At 25.2% G+C, this 22,303-nt stretch overlaps 1 protein-coding gene across 1 annotated transcript; it reads left to right on the top strand.

The window, feature by feature from the left end:
- The first annotated feature begins 7,085 nt into the window (after positions 1 to 7,085).
- On the top strand, positions 7,086 to 15,030 carry LOC145843107 (adipocyte plasma membrane-associated protein-like). Its single transcript, XM_082950569.1, has 6 exons — positions 7,086 to 7,390; positions 7,492 to 7,691; positions 12,219 to 12,443; positions 12,992 to 13,189; positions 13,910 to 13,988; positions 14,853 to 15,030. Exons 1-6 carry the CDS (start codon positions 7,086 to 7,088, stop codon positions 15,028 to 15,030), a joined length of 1,185 nt encoding a protein of 394 aa, XP_082806695.1.
- The last annotated feature ends 7,273 nt before the right edge of the window (positions 15,031 to 22,303 follow it).

Here is a 22,303-nt window from a genome sequence, read left to right on the forward strand (position 1 = left end):
ACTTTTTTTAATAGTTACTGCACTTTAGAAGAGTTTTTATATTAGGGTGCACATAAATCATTACCGTGAAGACCATTGACCTTAAAACGATCTAGAAAGTTATGTTTAAACAACTGTAAGTTTAATAAACACTTCTTAGAACTACGAGTCAGGCACTTTAACTTAACTTTAACCAATAAAATTGTTATCAAAAGTTTAGATAATTCCTTTAGTAGTTTTGTGAACCAATTGACATAAAAAATATTACTTTTCCTATACTTTTTAAACAAAACTTTGTTTGTAAAAGTTTACAGTTTACTTTAACTATGGTGCACTATCTTAATAAACTTAAGATTGTATAAACAATTAAATTTTATACTTAATAAAAAAAAAAACGTTTTTGAAAAATTTTTGTATTGAAATACTCACTTTCGTTTTTTTAAATTAAAATTTCAATCTAAATTAAAACTATTCTAAACTATTTCATAGTTGCTAGAAAATATTGTATGCTAGATATAATCTGTTAAGATTTGTTATTTTAAGTAATTACTAAACCCATAAAAAACAAATAAATTTTTCTGTAGTATTTAGTTAAACCTAAAAAAAGAAAATATTTCAAAATCTTTAAGAAAAGCCAAGTAAATAATTTGTAAAGTGCTTTACTTATTTTATATTAATAACTTTTTTTTTGGATTACTGTGATGTAAAAGTACTTATATCAAGGTATTTTGTTCTAAAATTAACTAAGTTTATTTAAACTTTATGAGAAATGAATTAGTATTAGTTTTAATTTTAAATAGCATACAGTAAAAATTACAAACCAATAAATAACACTATCATTCTACTATAAATTTTACTTAATTTAAGTCTTTCAAATAATTTTCAATAAATGTTACTTATTTAAGTTAAGTAATAAAAACCAAAAAATTAAACAAACAGAATTAACTTGTTATAACGAATGCATATTTAATTATGTAAATATTTCAATAAAGCATAATTTACAGTAAAAAATATTTTGAGTATTAAAATTTTACATATTTATAAGTTACAACCAACTTAAAAAATAAATAACCTTAAGCTATAGAAACTTTAAAAAGTATAATTTTTGATATAGTAGTAGACAATCGATTTGCAAGTTTTACCAAAAGCTAAACAAGAATTACTTGAGTTTTATTTACTTTAATTCTTATCTTTAGTATTCATAAAATGCTATTCTTAATTCTAATTATGAATATTCTTAACAAAGTAAGCTATTTCTGTTTCAAACGTTTTGAGGGTTATAAATTATCCAAAAGTTTATTGTGGCTATAAATAAATCGATCGTACTATTTGTATAACTTGTGTTAAGATCTACTAAAAAACATTTTAAAATCAATTGTAGGTTTAATAATTATTTTTAGGATTCGAAGTAAGATATTTTACTTCAACCTTAACTAAAAATTCTATCGGTAGTTCAAGAACTTCCTTTAATAACTGTAAAGTTTTTGTTTTCGTTATAATACTTTCCTTAAAAACTTTAAACTAAAGCTGTTTAAAGAAAATTAAAAAAAAAAAAGTTGTATAATATATAAATTGAAGTATGTTAATAAACTTGATAAATAAAATAAAAATCTGTTTTAACCAAGCATAAAAAGTGATTTGAAAAAGTTTGTAAGAAACTACTCACTTACACTTTTTGAAAAGTAATACTTTTAAAAATTGTATTTGTTAAACTATGTAATTTAAAAGAATTATACGAACCCGTAAGTTTCAACGTTAAATTGTTCAAGTTTGAAAATGAAAAACATGTAAAAAACTTTAAGAAAAGCTATGAATATCAGCTTCAAAATACTATACGTTTTTTTAAACAAGCATTAAATATATCTAAATTTATTTATTTTATTTACTTTAACGAAAATTACTTATTTAAATCATTTTATTTTTATGACAAACAAACTAGTACAAGTTTTTTACATGTTACGGTAGTAACTATAAACCAGTTAGAAAAATTAGTCTTCGACTATAAATTTAATCTAATGCAAGTGTTTTATTATTATTAATAGTTTATTTAAAATAACACTAATATTTTTATTTGTATTGATCAAACAACTAAATTTTTAGGTTTTTATAAGTTAAAACAAATTAGTTATCTAAAACATACAGCTTTAATTCTACCAAACATTTATGAGTTACTTTACAAATAAATTCCTTTCTACACTGTTTATTTAGTTATCTCTTCCCTCTAGATTTTTTCGTTAGTCTTGCAAATTGAAATTAAACTAAGGGTCATATCACGCAAAATACTACCTTTAACTAAAAAATGTTTATACAATACTTTATTGAATATATACAGTGTCTATGTCATAACAATTTCATACTCTTTACTAAAGCTTTGAACCAATTCTTAGACTTTATGTAAAAAATTGCATCATATTAGTATTTAGTACAATAGGTTGTCAAAAACTTTTTATCAAGTTTCGAACCTACTTGGTTATTCCACTTTTGTTTTTTTATAAATAGATTTCTAAGTAGTACCGTTTATTTGAGCCTTAAGGTGTCTATTACAAAACTAGTAAATATATTGCTGATATATTTTAATTTTTTACATTAAAATTAACTTTACAGTAACTTCTACTTAAGTATCAGCATAAGCTATACCTACTAGCAATTTTAAAAGGTTAATAGCTATTGATAGATAGTACTTGATACACAACGTATTATATAAATATAATCACTAGTTTTGTTTAAAAATAAAAACACTCATTTGTAATGCTATAAAATTGTGTAGCAACATTACATACCGTTTATGTTTATATGAAAAACTTGCAAGTTTTAAAACTTTTATTGTAATCTTTGCGTATTTATCTATGAAGCGCAAACATTTTACATATTTTAAACAGCTATAAATTCTTTGTGGCGTTTAAAATACCAAGCGTAAAATATTTAGTATTGTATTAAATTTTTGGCGTTTAAGGTGTATTAACTCCTGCTATTTTTTGTTTAACTAAAAACTGTTTCGTAAGCTTGAAAGATTAAAAACAATATTTATACAAACAGTTACAGTAATGTTCAAAAATTCTTACTTTTTAGCAAACAACCAAGCTCAAATCGGGTACATTATCAAAATAGAAAACAGTTCATGAGCGTTATAAGTTGAAGTTTTTAACAATTCTAGGAAGTTTATTGCAAGTTTTACTTTGCAGAGAGATCTGCACTTTAAATGACTATAAACTTTACTTTATGTTGTATAACAATTAATACATCATGTATAAATAAATATCAAGGTTTAAAACATATTTCAAACTTCAAGGTCTTTTTTATTTGTAAAAATATAATATTTGTTAGTTATTTTGTTTTCATTTGTAAACAAAACAGTTCGTTATATTTATTAATCCAAACTTTATTATGTTAACCGCAGACGTAAAGCCTCGAAGTATAAACAACACATTTAGCTGTGGTATTCGTAAAAGTTTTAAATTACAAATTGTCATTGTCGGACCACAAATACTTTCTATAATGTTGTGTAACACGCTGTTTTATAAGCTTTTTCAAAAATAATTCAATCTAGTTATTTAATTTAAACATTTAAACTTTTACCAAAAAAATTCTATAAATGCAAAACTGATTTTTACATATTTATAAAATTATCGTTTTAGAAATTTTCGAGATTAAATATTAGACTTATAATTATGCTATGAAAAATAGGGTTTTAGTAGGTTTATTTTCTACCGGCCCGTTACGTAGATTTAGCTGAAAACATGCTAGAAAAAAACTTATACAAAATAGTTATGTTGTAAAATCTAGAAATTAGGCACTTCAATTATTACTTACGAATATTACTAGTGGTTTTTTAATTCACCTCATTTTACCTTTATGATAGTATTTTTCTGTTGATTACTACAACTATTTTAAACAAATGCGGTGCGCGGAATAAGGATGCTGAAGCTGGTTTCCTGGATCTTGTGAATAATGAAGAAAAATTAAGTAGATCGAGTACTCAATAATAACTTTTCAATCAGAAGTTTTGTTTTTTGTAGTTGTTTTGTTGGTGTCTTTTTAAATTTGAAATATTTAAGATTATAAACAATAAAATCCATTAAAAAAGTGTAAAAAAAATCGTACAATGAAAAAGATGTTCACTTTATTGTTCTGCACTAGTTTTAATTTAAAACTTGAAAACAGTTAGAAGTTTTGAATTATATGTTCTTTATGCTGCCATAATACTCTTAAAGCTTTTCGAAGCCTGTTTGTATAAAGAAACTTTTAACAAAATTGCAATTAAGGTTCTAAAAGAAAATGTACTACTATTAAACAAACTAAAATTGTGAAAAATTTTCAAACTACAGTTTACTATTTACTTCAGATAGCTTAGTTATAAAGTTTTGTTACGCTTTTTAACTTGTATAAAATAAATTTATGTGGAGCAAACTTTTGTTTATTTACAACATATATCAGTTGACAATTTAGCTATACTACAACAGAATACCGCTCGTTTTTAAATACCTTCTTTTTAATATTATGGCTCTTTTTTTTTACAAAAACTGCCTACATCCGTTTTAAAACCGCTAGAAATTGTTAAAGCCGTAGAGTACCTAACAAGAATTATTTTACTTACTAAATGCTTCGTGACGAAATTATAAACTATTTATACTAGAAATAAAAATAAAAGTTGAAAGGGTATAAAAAACTTAATTCAATCCAAAGTTAATTGCAAATTCAAATGTTCCCAGGTTTATTTTTTTTTTCAATTTTAAATCGTTAGTTCAGTTATAACTCAAAATACCACAAAATGTTATATAAAAAATTTTCTTATTCAAAAACTTTATGCTATATGAACTTTACTTGTAGTACTTACAGCATGTTTAAATACAAAAGTCAAAGTCTAAATCATATTTCTACATTCAAGGTCTTTTGTATATTATTAGAGTTTATTATATTTTCTTTTTAAATAAAAGATAGATTAGCTGTTACTTGGTGCTAGTAACAAACTTAAAATTTATTCAGTAATGTATTATTATCATAATATTTTTAAACATTAATCAACTTTATACAAACTGCTGTTAATTTAAAACTGCACGTGCTTATAACTTATTAATTTCATTAACAACTATTTTTACGAATTTAAAAACTTTACGGTTTTGGTTCTTATCCAGTGGCATGTTTTTCTGTTTCCTGTGCAACTCCCTTAAAAAAAGCAAAATAAAAAAAGGACTTAATATGGTTTTCTTTTAAAATATTTTACCAGAATTCATATCAATGTAGATGATTTTTGATATAAAATAAATTTTAAGTCATAATTTTTAAAGAGCAACGTCAAAATGACGTAGTTTTATAATTTTTTGTCGAAAAAATGTATAAACTTTTCAAAAATTTCACAACTACATAAGCTGCACAATTTGAAAAATGGAGCTTTTTAATAAAAATTAGCCAATCAAAAGTGTTTAAAAAAGTACTTTTGACTATCTTTACAACTCGTAGGATTTCAATTTTAATTTTATAAACTTTTGATGAAAACACATAATGTTATCATTTTTAGAACATTAAAAAAACCGCAATTTTATAATTGTTTATTTTTTCATCAAATTATAAAATAATGGTTCACGTCGGTTGTTAGTTTGTTTTCAAAAACACAATTTGTTTTTGATTAAGATTGAGCTAAATTATTTTAATTGGAACTTTTTAAATAAGCTTTTATTTCACATATCATGCAATTTGTTTTTCTATTGTTAAGACAAGTCAATTACTAATTTTGATTAGAACTTTGTTTTAAGTTTCTTACGTATTTCTTTGGTTAGTTTCTTTGTTTTTTTTTTAATGTTAGCTTCGCAATGATTTGGAAAATATTGCAATGGTAAGCAAATCAGTAAAGAGTTTTTTTTTGAATAAGCCACACACTGTTTAGATATTCGATACAAAATAAAACTAAAAAAATAAGTTAAAAACCGTCTGCAAATCAATATGTTGCATCACGTGCTGCAACAATTTATGTAACAGATTGCGTTAATATGCAAACAATGCAAGCAACAATTGTTTGTCAACAAACAACAAGGCTGAGGTCACAGTATTAAAATTTTGGTTTACCATATATGCTGCTTGATGAGTTTAGTGTATGTTTAGTTAAGCGTTGAATTTTTATTTGAGGTTTAAAAGATTATTTTTGTTTTCACACCTTTTAAACGCATACGATTAGACAGTTAAGTAAATAAGAGTGTCAAATGAAAATCATATTATTAATATTATTAATCAATTAAATGTTGCTGGCTAAATTTATTTAAGAATCGATAAAAAAAAAAAGAAATTGTTGCAAAAAAAAAGAATCTTAGTTTGCAAAGATTTCAGTAAAAATTAAATCAGTGCTTTACTTTACATAAGTGTTATGTTTTAATTTTGTTATAGTGCAAATATTAGTAATTCAAAGTTATATAAATGCGCAACCTTCAAAAATTATTGTATTTTTTCTCGGTCAAGGTTTGGCAAACAAAAATGGTCAGTAAAAGTAAAATGATTTAAAGCAAACATTTGTTTAATGTAGGCTATAAAAGCAAGTGGGCTATATACGTTTTCATAATCTGCTAGAAAGTTTTATCGATTGTTATTGTATATATTAAACTTTAAATAAATAACAAACTAAAAGTAATTAAAGAAACTAATGCAACAGAAAACTTTATACACTACCATACAATACTTTAAAAAAAATTAACTAACTAATTTCAGGCAACTTGTTTTTAGTGTAAAAACTAAGTAATAAAGAAAAATATATTTAAAGTTTTATAAACTTAGCATACACATCGTGTAATAAAAATTTTTATGCAAGATTGAAAATTTTTAAAAACTATAAAAGTTAATTAGAGGTATTGTATAAATGCGAAATTTAATGTTTTAAGTTCAAGAAAAAAAATCTTAAGCTAAATTGCTACAGATCTAATAAATTCAGTTTATTATAAAGTATGTATCCTTTTTGTTTTGTTATTTATCAAAGTTTTATTTTTTCTAATACTTTAGACCAGTACCTTTATTACAACGCTAAATTGAGTAAGACGTTTAAAAAACCAAGTTTCATTAACAAAAAGGTTTACAAAAACAGCTGTAACAGTCTATTAAGCTTTTCGTAAACATAAAAGTACGCAATGGCCGGAAACAACGTGAGAAAACGCAACAACGCAAGCAAAGCGAAACAAGAAGAAAAAGAAATCAACAAAAAAACTGAAGAAAAGAAAGAAGTTCAAAACTCCAAAGACTCCAAAACCAGTAGCAACAGATTCTATCTATACATCATTTGCGCCATTTCCGTGTTCGTGCTTAGTTCTTTTAGAGGCACCATAACGAAAAGTTTCAAAAACTTCCAAAACAGAATTTTCGAGGGTCCCAATGAGATCGAAGAAGTATACTATAGCAACGAGTATCTTAGTGACGAATTTATTTTAGAAAAAAGGTATTTAGTTTAGGTATATTTAAACTGATTTAAAAATAAAAATAGTTTAGAATCTAAACGTCATTTATTTTAAGTTACAAACTACTCACTAATAAAAACAGCTTGGACTTTGGCGGAGCTGACGGGGTTGTGGAAGATGACGACTTCAACATTTACACGGGACTCAGATCAGGAGAGATCATGAAGATCCACCCGAGCGTGGATGGAGAGGTCGGCGAAGGAAAGCAGGAGATTTTCTTCCAACCAAAGTTTCAGAAGCTGGCAAAAACCGACCCCAACGCTATGCACGGCAGACCTCTAGGTTGGTGTTTTTTTATAAAATTTAACTTTCTTTAAGTGTTACTTAAAAGCAGTGGTAGTTTTGTTACGAGGTGCAAAAAAATTACTAATCCAAAAATTCCCCTATGTTGAGGTTTTAGTCTTGAGCTGTGAGGGCTTCGTCTTGTTAACTTCTTTGTTCGTTTTTTGTAAACTGCGCTTGTTGCCTCGATTGTAGCTTCACCCGCTAGCGTAGCCTGCTGATTTGGTTGCTTCGCTACTCGCCAGCCTGCTAGCTTATGTCAGCTTATGTAAGCTTTCTATCTTTACCTTCTTGCTGGCATGCTTCAAATTTCGTGTTGCTGCTACTTGGCCAGCTCCCGTTGCTTCGCTTGCTGGCTTCACCCAATCGCGCGGCCTGCGAGTGTGCTCGCTTAAACATTTTCATTTTTGATAGTTTGCTTGTATTCAGTAAATTTTTGATGTATAACTTTAAAAATGCTAATGTTTTAATTCACATAGTGCTGAAATTCGTGCAGATCCAACATTATGCTATACAAACTCTTTCTGTATTGAACACTTGAATATTTTTAAGATGCAGCTGACACAGATTGAGCTTGCAGCTCCAACATTACGAACGTTTCAGTATAAAAACAATGGTTTGAAAAATAAACAAATATAGTAGAAAAAAACGACGATCAGCTATAATTTAGCTGCTTTGTGCAACTTCACGACTACATAACTTTCTTTTTTTAAAGCTAACATAACAAATTTTACATTGTTTTAAACCTCAACTCTTAATTTTAAAATTAATTTATTTTGATATATTTTTGGTTGTTTGAACTACGGCAGCGCCCAATTTAAAACAGCGTCTTTGAAAGCTTAACTACTAAACCTGAATCTTTACGCGTTCTCTTTTTTTTTTGGGTAGAGCAACAGCTCCAGCGTTCCACCCCACGTGCCGTTTATATTGCTTATATCAAACAATCAAGAATTAGACTAAATTAAAAACGTATAAAACTTGAATCAAAACTTTTATAACTAAACATATATTTTATATTTAGATTTTGTGGGTAGTCTTTGTTAGATTAAAACTAGTTTTAATTTGTCGTTTAATATGCAGTAAACATTTTGATTTGATTGAAATAAGGAATTTAGAGATCAAAACTCTTGAGTTTATTAAACTTAGACGCATAGAGTTTAGCTTTAAAAAAAGATCTACTTAGACAAGTGGGTCGAAAAACCGCTAACTACCATGTAAAATCTTTTCAGCTAGTAACACATAAAAGAAATGTTTTTTGTAAAACTTGTAATGTTTGTAGTTTTTTCTAATCAGTGTTTAACGGATTAGAAAATAACGTTAAGTAATTATACGTAAAACTGTCATATAACTTGAAAAGAATCTGGAAACACTTTTAAGAATTGTGCTCCAGATAAAAACACTTAATTAAAACTTTTACGTGTAAGCTATGATTGAAATACCTAAGTTTTAAATATAAGTTTAAAATTTTGTTGAGAAGTTATTATAGATAGTCTTTTATAAATATTTGTATTTTCGAAACAACTTATTTAGTACTACAAAAAAAAATTTCATATGATTAAGTTTTTACGAATCATACAGAAACATTCAAATTTTGTTTAACTTTTTTTATAAAGATTTAAGAAAGCTTTTCTTCATAAAAATATGTTTTTTTCTAATCAAATTGTATTTATAAATGCATATTAAGAACCTTTATATAACTAAAATAGATCTAAATTTAATAATTTAGTTAGAAAAAAAAGTAGCAAATAAGATTAAAAACTGGCTATTTAGAGTTTAATTTAAAAAAATAGCTTCTAGAGAAAATATACAAAAACTTTAAATAAAATAAAATTTAGTGTGTTTGTTAGCTTTTTGCGACCAAACGTCAATAAATTTTACATGTTAAACTGATAAATACTGCAATATACATCACAATTAATTACATACTGAACTAAATGACTACATTTATATTAAAATTTTATTGATCATAAGTTATATAAAAAATAAACAATAAACACAATTCAGCAAACTAAGTATATTTTGCGCAATTACCATCAGTAAAGTACAAATTTAATATATGATAAGAATTTTTAAACTTATGTATTAATGAAGTAATTATAAAGTGATCAAAAGATTAATAAATGAGAATAGTATCTAATAAATTATACGCTTTTTTTCGTAACATCTTATACTATATAAGTCGAGTTACTATCTTTATATTAAGTTATAGTTCTAATATATTTCAATTATTTGTAGGTAAGTTAAATCGCTTTTTTTTTGCTTACTGTTTTGTCCTTTACTACTTTTTTGATCACTTTATGAACTACTTTGTTATCATATAAGTTTAAAAAAATTCATCTCTTGTTAGCTTTGTACTTTAGTGATGAGGTTTTCCGAAATATAGCCAGTTTTCTGAACTGTAAGTATTGTTTGTTTTATTGTATACTAAACTAATACCACAGATAAGATAAGGCTGTAACTTTAAAAGCCATTAAAAATTATTTTTTAAGCTATTTGTTTTACCATTGCGAAACTAAAAACTTTATTTAGTACTATTATCAGAAGTGAAATATTTCTATACTATTAGATTAGTGTATTGTTATTAAAAATTAAAATTTATACATGAATTCAAGTTTTTTAGTATTAGAACAACAGATGTTTGGAAATTTTTAAACTTTGGACAACTCTAATTATCTTTCTACACTGCTACACTATAGGGTTAGCCAAGCATATCTTATATAAGTAATTGTATAAAAATTACAGAAAAAAAAAGTCTCCACGTAAGCCGCATTTACTTAAATAAATAACTAAAAAAATAAAATTACTTAAAACTCAAAGATCACTGTTAATTAGATGAAAAATTCTATTTTAAAATCGTATTTTTTTTATTTAAAGTAACTTTCAAGTGAAACTACTTCATGGGTTACAGTTTTTTGCTTCGAAGGCCACATTCGGCTCACAGGTTGCAGTTTGCCGACCCTGGCTTATAAAAACTTTTTTTTTTAATTATTTTTGTAATATGTTTTAGTTTTTAAATGTAATTGCTCAGAAAATAGTTTAAGAGTTACTATATAATTAATAAATATTTTTTGAAAAACATTACATAGCTTTATTTCTTTTAAGTGGGTAAAACAACTTTATAAAGCTAACTTTACTGTCTATGAATATAAATTTTACTAAATATTGAAACAAATAAAATAAAAATAAACATAAACAATAAAAGTTCAAATAAAAACATTACACAATATCAACTTTTAATAAGTTTGTTCTAATGTCATAAGAATATTTTAATTAATTTAATTAATAAATTATTTAGTACTGTAAGATTTATATTTACAAAAAAAAAAGAAATGTGCTTAAAGGTTTTATTCGATTAAGCCGTTGTTTATATTAAAATGTTTTATGAATATACGAAAACTCGGGTAACTTGTTTTATTTTGTGTTTAAAATTAGTTTAAACATTTTTTAATTTTTCAAACTTAACCTTTGAAATAGAAATTTACTGTTTATTGTTTTTATTATGCTGTTCACAATTATCCAAATAAAAACCATTTTTACTAAAATGCTGTATTTTTAAAATATTACTTAACCAATTAGCTTAAAATTACGAATAAAAAGTACAGTTGTGAAGGGAAATTTATTTTAATTTTTAGTTTTATTTACTGATTTTAAAGCGGATAGAAATACTGATAAACTAGTAAATTAAATATTAAAAATAAAACAGTACTTTTAAAACACCAATCCTTTTTTAAAAACTAATTTTACTTTAAAAGTTCGAAGTTTGTTGTTTAAAAAGTAGTTAATTAAAGCTATTATTAGCAATTTAAACATTAGTATTACAAATAAGAACCTTTGTAAATTTTTTAACTTTATTTTCCAGAAAATATTTCAGTATATTAAGTAACAAAGTATAATTTCTATTTAATTTGTAAAATTTTACTAAAAACAAAAATATTTAACTGAAATAAATTTAAAGGTATTTAGTGAATATGTTTGTTCAATTCTGTCTACGTGCGTAGCCATACTTAACTTGCATACAATTTTGTATAATGTATTGTTTGCTTTTGTTTGCAAATACGTATTTACGACTGCAAAGAGTAAACAGACTGAAGTAGCATAAAATTAACCATAAACTTAAACAGATATTTTTGGTTTTGCAAGTAGTTCTAAAAAAAAGGTTTTAATTTTATTCTGCTTAATATTTATAGTCCAAGTAAATAACGTACCAACAAACAGGCAAAGGAATTATTTAAATGTATGTAGTTCAAGTAAGACTTTTGTAGATACTTTCTTAAATAAAACAAAAGTTAAAAACAGAAAACAGCAGTTTCAACAACTAAAACATCATATCTAAATCATGCATTACTTCATTTTACTAGTAACTAGTGTATAACTTTTCAATTTATAATTATTTGACCAAAGTAAAAATGTTAGCATCAGGAATGCGGATGTTTAATAACGTTAAATGTAAAAAATTAAAGAATTAGTGTTCAATCTTACCTAATCAATATTTGTAATAATTTACTAAACTAAAGTATTCATCAACAGGAATGAGAATAGTGAACAACGTTCTGTACGTAGCCGATGCAATTTACGGAGTGTACAAAATAGACCTGGACACGAAAAAAGCAACTCCGCTGGTGAAAGTTGACCAGGCAACTCCCAAGATGTCCCTTCCAAACGACCTCGATGTCACTTCTGAGGGCGAAATATTTTTCACCGATTCCAGCTCGAAACATCACTTGAACGACTTGCAGCTATCCGAAGATAAAAGTTTGTGTTGAATTCAATTTCAATAGCAACCTTTTAGCTTTTTGTATTAGCTTAATTTAGTATCTACGGGTTACTTTAAAATAATCTAAAGTTTTATTAATTATATGTTTAAGTAATTCTTTTATAACGAGAAAGTACTAGTTTGAAAACTGAATTTACACACCTTTTAGTTTTATTCTATGACTTTACACCAAAAACTTCGGATTAATTATGGAAATACGATACAGTATCACGTTTAAATTTTCTTAAGAAACAAGTTTGAAATTACTTAAAAATTTTACTAAAACAGTTTTGAGTTACTTATTTTGTTAACTTGTTTAAACTTGAAAATTTTATAAAAAACACAGTTCCATTAACTTTAAAACATTGCTTAAGTTTCAAAACAGTACATATATTGTAACTTATTGAATTTTTTTATAATGAATTAAAACACTTGTATTTTAAACAAGTAGAACTACTACACTTTCTAGTTTTACAGGATTTACTTTTTAAAACTGTAACCTGAAAAGTTTAAATTCAGAAGTGTTAATTTTTTTCTTTTAATTCAGGTTCTTGCGTTGGAAGGTTGTTTAAATACAGTGAGAAGACAAACAAGTTAGAAGTTGTCAAAGACAAGTTGTGTTTTGCAAACGGAGTGCAGCTTAACTATTATGAAAATCTGGTGGTAGTGGCTGAAATGATGGCTAAAAGAGTTCTTTTTATCGACACCAAAACTTTCAGAGTTGTCAGGTCACTCAAAGTGAACGGTGGGTAGTGATAGCTTTTTTTTTGTAAAAAGTTTTAAACTTTAAGTATTTAAAAACAAAGTTAAATTATTAAGCTTAAATTTAGTTTGATAAACATAAATTTTTTACGTTAAGTCTAAATTAGCTGAATAAGAAAATAACACACATGCTTGTGTTAACAAAGTAAATATAAATATTTTGTCGGCACATAATATATTCGTAAGAGTTTAAACTTATAGTACATGACATATGTTTAAGTACAGTTAATGAAAAAATTACTGCTGGTTTAGTTTATATAATATGTAATTTTTAGGAATTTGAGAAGGTAAAAGTAAGAAATAACTGTGAATTTTTTTGATTAAAAATAAACCGAGTTCTTGAAACTACTATCGCTGTTTTTATAATTGATTAAAAAAAAAAAGTTTTTTAGTCATTAATTGGATGTTTAGTTTAATTTTTTTCGCACTTTTAAACAGAGGCTATTTTTGTAAAACTTTTCACAACATTTTTTTTTTCTACGTTTTAACAATATAAAAGTTGTAGTTTATTGAGTTGTTATATTATTAAGGAAGTTAATACATGAAGTTTATTCTTGAAAAAAAATCTAGTTAAAACTATTTCAAAGCATGAATTTTAGTTTTTATTAACAAAAAAATAATGTTGATAAACACGATTCATATGAACAAGATTGTAAGGTTTGAAAGTTTTAATTCTACTTCTATCTTATTGTTTTAATTTAAGGTTATCCTGATAATATAAGAATGAACAGTGATGGAAATTATTACATTGCAGTCAACTCAAACCTTATCAACAACAAAGAGTAAGTATTTATCAACTTTGTATATGTTTTAAATTCGCACTAAAATTAATATTTTATCTACATTTATAAATATAATACCTGTCGAAGGGATACAAGTATGACATAGTCTAATGTTCCATAACTTTTTATTATTAATAAAAAGTCCTACTTCGTACTAAATTTGTGAAAATCCTTTTAAGTGGTTTTGGTTTTCTCTTAAATCGTCAAGTAAGTCTACACAAAAACCTATGAAAGTTTTTCGAATCTGCGTGTAGATATAAGAATTTTTTTAACCTATAATATCATGACTATTTAAGTTTGGTTTAATGGTATAAGGTTGAGTTTTATTTTTGTGTTGATTTTATCGCACTTCAAAAAAAAGTAAGTTTAGTATGAAAAAAAAAAAGAAAAAAGGTCAATTTCCAAGCTTCTCATCTTTTAAAAACCATTTTACTCGACTAAACTTGCATATTTATACTAAAAATATCAAAGATTTAAAGAGTATAACGATTTAATTTTTTTAATGTTCATAAAAACAAAACACTTTTCAAATTTAAAGACAAAACAACATAAAATCTGTAAAACTCCGTAAAAGCTATTTCGATAGATAAAACTACTTATGACTATCGCAACAAATTTTAATCTATTTCAGTTCTAAACTACCATTTTGTTACTCGGACAAAATTTTTCTTTTTATACAAACTATTTCAACCCTTAAGTTAGGCAACCTCAATAAACATAAAACACTTTATTAAAAGTTTACCTAGTTATATACAGACTTCAAAAAAAAAATTCAACATTTTAGCTTAACTTTAACCAAAGACCACTTATTCTTAAATTATTATTTAGTTTGCTAAAGCTTTGATTCTAACACATTTTATACAGCAGCTCATCAGAAACATCGGTCCTCGAGTTGTCTAAGAACGGAAAGACGGTGAGAAACATCAACATTTCCCAAACGAACCAGTCTCTGATATCCCACTGCAGCGATTTATCCGACGGCAGAGTTGCCGTTGCCTCGTTTTTCGGCGAAAAATTGTCATTCGGTGATTTGAACGAATAGAACCGTTAAAAGTCGTTTTGTTTTAAGTAATATTGTTAATGTGTCTACTTGTATATTTCAAAATGAAATAAGTTTTGTACTTTTGTAACTTACTTTATACTATATGCATGTTTGGTTTTACTTTAAAAAACCTGTAAAAATACGTTTTAGTGCTATTATTTTTATAGTTATAGTGTGCAGTGCAGTTTATACATAATTCTTTTTGCGGATTTTTAAGTTCATTTTCTACAAAGTAGACTGTAAATTAGTATCGTTTGAGTGCTTTATTTTGAAAAATAAACTTAAAGTTTTTATCGTTTTATTATGCTACTTTATTCCTATTTTCAAACTAAAATTATCCAGTTTTCATAAAATAAGGATAATGACATGACAACGTTTGAATTAACGATTGTTTAAACAAGTTGTTTGCATTGTATTTCAACAAACCTCTGTAAGTGGTTAAAAACTAAAATACAGGCACAATGCATTGGGTTTGTGGTATATATAGGGGTTTAATTATACGACTTTCCATTAAAATTTATGTTTGTCATAGTTAGACCACAAATGAGTTGCAATAATGAAGCGTAACACGTTGCTCAATAGATTTAGGGACAAATTTACATCCTACACTGTTAGCTTTAAACATTAGTTAAAAAACTTGATCGTTTTAGATTTCTTATTTAGGCATTTTTTAAAATGTATTGTTCTTTGATCTTTCTTAAATGCAAATAAAGTTTGTAGTCAACCTATTCTAAGATGGGCTTCGGAAGTTTTGTATTAAATACACTTCAATTCGCTTTTAAAAATTAAAGAATTGTAAAATGTAGCAGTATTTCGGCTATAGTCAGCCAAGATGATTTCATTATTATACAAAAAACATTATAATGCACCGTACAACCATTAACAATCGTTCATGCGACATTCTACAAACTAGCTCCGTTTTCGTAAGGCAGACATAGTCATGATGAACCGCCGTTATTTTTAGAATAGGTATTAATATTGTTAGAATAAGTAAAACTTTAATTTTCATTTTTTTTTGTTACTTAATTAAAAATCTGAAAACATTTTAAAGTTTTGATAGTATAAATTAACCGTTGAAAGTCTTGAAGGTATTTTTAAATTAAATAAATTTTCTTTGAAGTTTGTTACATCCAATCGAAACAAATGTAAAAAAGTAAGTAAATTAGCATTAACTTTTGATATCACAGCCTAGTTTATTTGTTAAATTAGTTATTACTTTGTATAGTTCAGTGTGTTAAAAATTCTAATTTATGTTGTAATGTTTATTAATTTAACACATAACTTATTACTGCGTGATTTTTTTTGCTATAAGCCCTTAAACCTAAATTTATGTTAAATTACAAAACCATAATTTTAGTTAGTAAATCCTTAAATTTATCAAGTTTTATTGTAACCAGTTTTTAAATTATTACGACAGTCTATAATTAAAAAGTTAATTTGAATTTTCACTTTATGTTTTCATGTACTTTATTGAAAGCTTAGATGAATACTATTAGTAAAATAGGTTTTGTTTATAAGATAAAGATTATGAAGATTAAACTATGAAATAAATTATTGCGAGATAAATAAAAACTAATTTTATTAAAAAATACAAAGCAAAGTCAATTGAAAATAAACAAAGTTTTGTTTACTTAGTAAACATTGATACAAAAGCTTTTTTGTAAGTAAAGCAAATAAATATGGGTAAATAAAGGTGTACCTTTATACACCAATGTTATCTAAAAGATATTTAAAGCTTTGGAAAAAATAAAATAAAAATCGTTTGTTACAAACTTTAAGCAATAATTTTAAAAACACTTAAACTTTCTATGAACAAATTTAAATGTTTTATAAATTTAGATAAAAATTTTGAGGGAGTCAAACATATTTAAGTATTAAAAAATTACCTGGAATTTTAGCTGTATATTAAGCTAAACAAAAGAAATGTTTAATAATGCTAAAGCTCATTTGTTTGACAAAAAACAAATATCAAACATATATTTTTTACTAAAGTTCTCATCTTAACAAGCAATAAAATACATAAAGGTATACACTGAAACTTTTAAAATAATTTTTTGTATATAAAACTATTATAGAAATTGTGAAAAAAACCAATAAGTTAAAACCTGCTATGTTTTTCAAAGTTGTTAGTAATTATACGGTTGTGTAATGAAAGGTAAACGAAATGGTTAAAAGACTTTACCAGCAAAAGCAAACAGTCGTCATTTAATTATGCGAAATGTGCAAAGTAAACAAAATGTTGCAATATGTATTGAAAATTTTAGGTCACTAAAATATTCAAATTAATGATTAATGTAACAATACAAGGCTGTGACTTTCAAAGTTAATTTAAAATGGCTTCTTTTCATATATTTTTTTTTTTTTTTGTACTTATACCATAATCTTTATCTAGATGTAATACCAAAAATTAACTTCCAAGATTTTAAGGAATAACATTTATACATCGTAAGTCTAAAAAATTTTTCATATGTAAAATACAAATTGTTAATAAAATAAATCTATTCAAATTTTAAAACATACTAAACAATTATCGATCAAAGTGAAGCGTAGTTTAAATAAAAAGCTGATCGTATATCTACCGGTTCATGAAAGAAAGTTTTTTTTATAAAACTTGTGTAAGTTATTTTAGTAATACTTCAAAATTTCTTAGAAAAATCTATTTATTTTTTGTAAACTTAAATAAAATACAACTTATAAGATAGAATACTGTAAACAATCATGATGTTCAAGTTATTTTTCTCAAACAATAAAATTATATTAAAAAAAAAAGTTCTAATGACGAATATAGTCAATTATAAACCCTTCTAACTTTTGTTTAACATGTAAAAAAAAAGTTAAAATAATTTCTCGAAATTTTAAAACTTGTGTTTAGTTGTTATTTACCATAACTTAAACAGTTTTTTTTTTATAAAAAAAATACTTCACATACTATCATAGCAGTTTTTAATGCTTAAGCTATTATAATGCACAGTAATCTCTTTCTTTTAATAAATAGCAGTTTTAACACGACCGAAAGTAATTATTTAAGTGAGAAGTATTGGTCTAGAAGAACAAAACGATTTTGAATATAAAATTAATGAATAATATAAGAAAAAGACTAAACTATAACGTAGTGAACATTTGTTTTAACAATTACTATAAAAGTAAATGTCTTTACTTAAAAATATACTTAATACATTAATAATTTATATCTTAAAACTATGAAAAACGAATGAAAAATTAGTGTAAAATATTAGGATAGCGAAAGCGATTTTAGTAAAAAAATAGTTTTTAATTATACTACAAAGCTAAGCTTAAACATTTTTTAACCAAAAAATAGTTATATGAACCAAAATCATAGATCATTTTAGAATGCGATAACATTATTAAATTTAGTTTTTTTGACGAAATAAACACTTTTGGTAAAAGAATAAAAAAACTCAAGTTTTTTAACTTGTAGTTAAAAAATAATTTAACAAAATAGGTACTTTTGTTGTATTCATTAAAAATATATATACATATACCATTAAACTTCTCTCAAAGATAATACGAAAAGAGTTTTATTGTTAGTACACTAAAAATATTTAAGTTACATAAACTATTTATATGAAAAAAACGTATGACTTAACAGTTGTCTAAACAATTTGTTTGTTAAGTATTTCAGTAGACTTCTATGAGTAAACTCAGGGTGGTTAGAAAAAATATACATTGGGATTGTGGTATTTATAGAAGTACAAGTTGACATTAAAAGTTATATTTGTCATAGTTATACCACAAATTAGTTTCATCAGTGTTGTGTAATACGGTTTTTATAAGGCTATTGTGAAAAAAAACATACATTGAGGTTGTGGTAAACATAAAATTTTAAAAGCACAAATTGTCATTGAAAGTTATATTTGTCATGGTTATACCACAAATTGGTTTCATCAGTGTTGTGTAATACGGTTTTTGGAAGGCTTTTACAAAAAAGTATATATTATTTGCCTTAAAATCTAATCAACAAATCTGATAGCTAAGGAAAATTAAATTGAATTTTTTTAAATGTATCGTTCTTTTATGTTTATAGATTACATATAAAACTTGTAACAATTCTAGAAAAAAAAAGCTTTTAAAGCGTTTTTTGAATAAATCACCACTTACTTTTAAACTTTAAAGCAGGGGCGATGTACTTTTTAGCTTAAAACCTAGTTTTTAAAACAGTAAGTTAAAAATTTTTTTGGTAAAAACTCACATTTAGGCTCCTTAATTTAAAAATTAAGAGTACTTATAGTTACATGTTTTTACTTATTTTATCATATTTTTAGTTTAAAATAGTGGTTTTATATTGATTCTTACAACTATTTTGATTAGCTGCAAGCGTTAGCTTAAAAAAAAGTTGTAAAAAAAGTTTAAATGAGCTTTATTGTAACAAATATTTTGAAATATGCTATCAAATTAACTTTTTCTGTTAAAACAAAAGCTGAAAAGTTTAAAACATAGTAAAAATCAACCTTTAAACAACTTAGTAAAAATTTGTAGAATTATTTAACTAATAATAGCGATATTAGTTGCGATATTTTTTAACAATTCTATTTTAGACTCAAGTTGGAATATTTATCTGTCAAAAGTTAAAAGAAAATTATATGAACTAATAGTATTTTTTGGTTGAAAAAACATCTTAAATTTGCTTATAGCTAAAATAAACACTTTTGACAATCAAGCTAGTTCACTTACAGCTAAAAAACAAATTTAACAAATATTTTTTCAACAACGAAGTAAGTTAAGTCGTGTTTTACCTTTAGATCGTAAACTGTCATCCTTATTTTATAACAAAGTTGGTAAAACTGAAATTTAATTTACTATAATACGTTTGTCTAACTTCACTTAATTTGTATAAAAGTAAATAATCATAATTTAAAAAAATTTAATGTACGGCCCATTGGCTGGCCCAGTAGAAACCTTTGGCTAATGTATAGTTTTTATATTGAAAAAAATCTTGAAAAGGAACTAACGTTGAGCTTACTTAAAATAAAAGTGCTTTTTAAACATTGTATAAACTTTATTTTTCGTGTTAAAACTTAAATCAGATAATTTCAATACAGTTTTATAATAAAGCTTTTATTGTTTAGTTCGCAAAAAGTTTTTTTTGTTAGATATGTCTCGTCGACTTTAAAAGTTTCTTATAGTTTTATATAATTTAAAATAAACTAGAAAGTCTTGTACATCTTTAAATTTTTGAATATTCAAAATTTACTTAACTTGAGAAAAGGATGTAGATCCGAACAGACCTTTATTTTAGAAAAACATTTGGATCCTGCCAGATCATAACTTTAGAAACATCTGAATTTGTTAGATAACTACAATTATACAAAAACAGTTTTACTGTTAAGATACGTAAACATTTAAAAGTCACGTAAACCCAGTTAAATGAATAATAGCATCCAACTTATGATAGATTAAACAATCTGTTTGTTCAGTATTTTAGTAAACTTCTATGATTAAACACAGTGTGGTTGCAAAAAAATACATTGGGATTGTGGTATACAAATTGTCATTGAAAATTATATTTGTCATAGTTATACGTAACGCGGTTTTATCAGGCTTTTACGAAAAGGTATACATAGCTCAATTTGCAAACTAATCAATAAATCTGTTAGCTAAAGGGAAACTAAATTGGATTTTTTAAATGAACCGTTCTTTTATATTTCTAGGCTACATTTAATACTTATAATCTTTCTCGAAAAAATTGCTTTAAAAACATATTTTTTTAGAATAGAATGACTAACTACTTTTAAGGTTTAAGCAGGAGTCCGGTCGCGATTTAGCTTAAAACCTAGTTTTTTAAAACAGTAAATTTAAAGATATTTTTGGTAAAAACTTTCAATTAGCCTTTTAATTTACTTTAATTTACCAAATTATAACTTGAAAAAATACCCGAATTTGTTAGATCACTACAATTTATACAAAAACAGTTTCACTGTTAAGATACGTAAACATTTAAAAGTCACGTAAACCCAGTTAAATAAATGACACCATCCAACTTAATGATTGATTAAACAATCTGTTTGTTCAGTATTTTAGTAAACTTCTTTGAGTAAACTCAGTGTGGTTAAAAAAAATATACATTGGGATTGTGGTATACATAATATTTCAAAAGTACAAATTGTCATTAAAGTTATATTTGTCATAGTTTACCACAAATTATTTTGAACAGTGTTGTGTAATACTGTTTTTATCAGGCTTTTACGAATAAAGGATGCACTATTTTCTTTGAAAATTGATTAACAAATCAGATAGTTATAGGAAGTTCTTGTTTATATTTTTTTAATATATCCTTCTTGTATCAGTTTAGACTACATATAAAACATTTCTACGCCATTTTAGTAAAAACTTTGTTAAATTTTTTTTGGTTACTTACTTTAAACTTTTAAGCAGGGGTTCAAACCACAATGTACTTTTTAGCTTACGAAACATTTTTTAAAACAATAAAATATAAATTATTTGGAGAGGACTCACAACTAGGCCTTTAACTTAACATTTAATAACACTTTTTGCTTATATGTCATATTTTTTATGTAAAATTGTATTATACTACAGTTATTTCAACTAAGTGCGGCCTGTAGATTTTTTTTAAGCAGTGCCACACGCGAGCAACTTTTACTATGAAATATGGCTCATTTATTTAATTATTTATTTATTAAACAATGGTTAACAGAGCTTAAACTATAGAGTACCTGGTAAGGAATATTTTATTACCTAAACAATTTAAAACAAGCCTGCACGTTAAAAAGAACCAAAAATGGGTGTGTGTCAGAATGGCACAGCGACACTTAAGCACGGGTCGTCAGTTTAACACGGTGTATAACTTTAGCACGGCGTCACATTTTGCACGGTGCGTTAATTGTCCACGGTTGGTAACTTTTGCACGGCGTAACATTTGCACGGGGGTTCACTATTCAATGGCTCGACTTTAGTACGGTGCGTAATTTTTGCACGGTGTCACTTTAGCACGGAGCCTTATTTTTGCAAGAACTAAAGATTTTCAATATGAAATATTTTAGTTAACCGACGAAAAATAAAAGTTAATACTGTAAATTTGTAGGAGTTTTAAGCTCGTATTGAAAAATTTTCTTTTTATTTTTTTATTATTTTTAGTACTTAGTAAATGTAACAATATCTAATATTTTATAGATATATCTTGTAGATAACTAGCTGTATAAAACTTAAAAGTTTTTAAGTTTGTTACTTAATAGTCATATACATTTTTAACTAAATAGATAATAAATAATACGATAAGATAGTTAAGGTAATTACT

This window comes from Thalia democratica, chromosome 8 (genome assembly GCF_965202585.1).
Source record: "Thalia democratica chromosome 8, ktThaDemo2.hap1.1, whole genome shotgun sequence".
NCBI classification, from domain to species: domain Eukaryota; kingdom Metazoa; phylum Chordata; class Thaliacea; order Salpida; family Salpidae; genus Thalia; species Thalia democratica.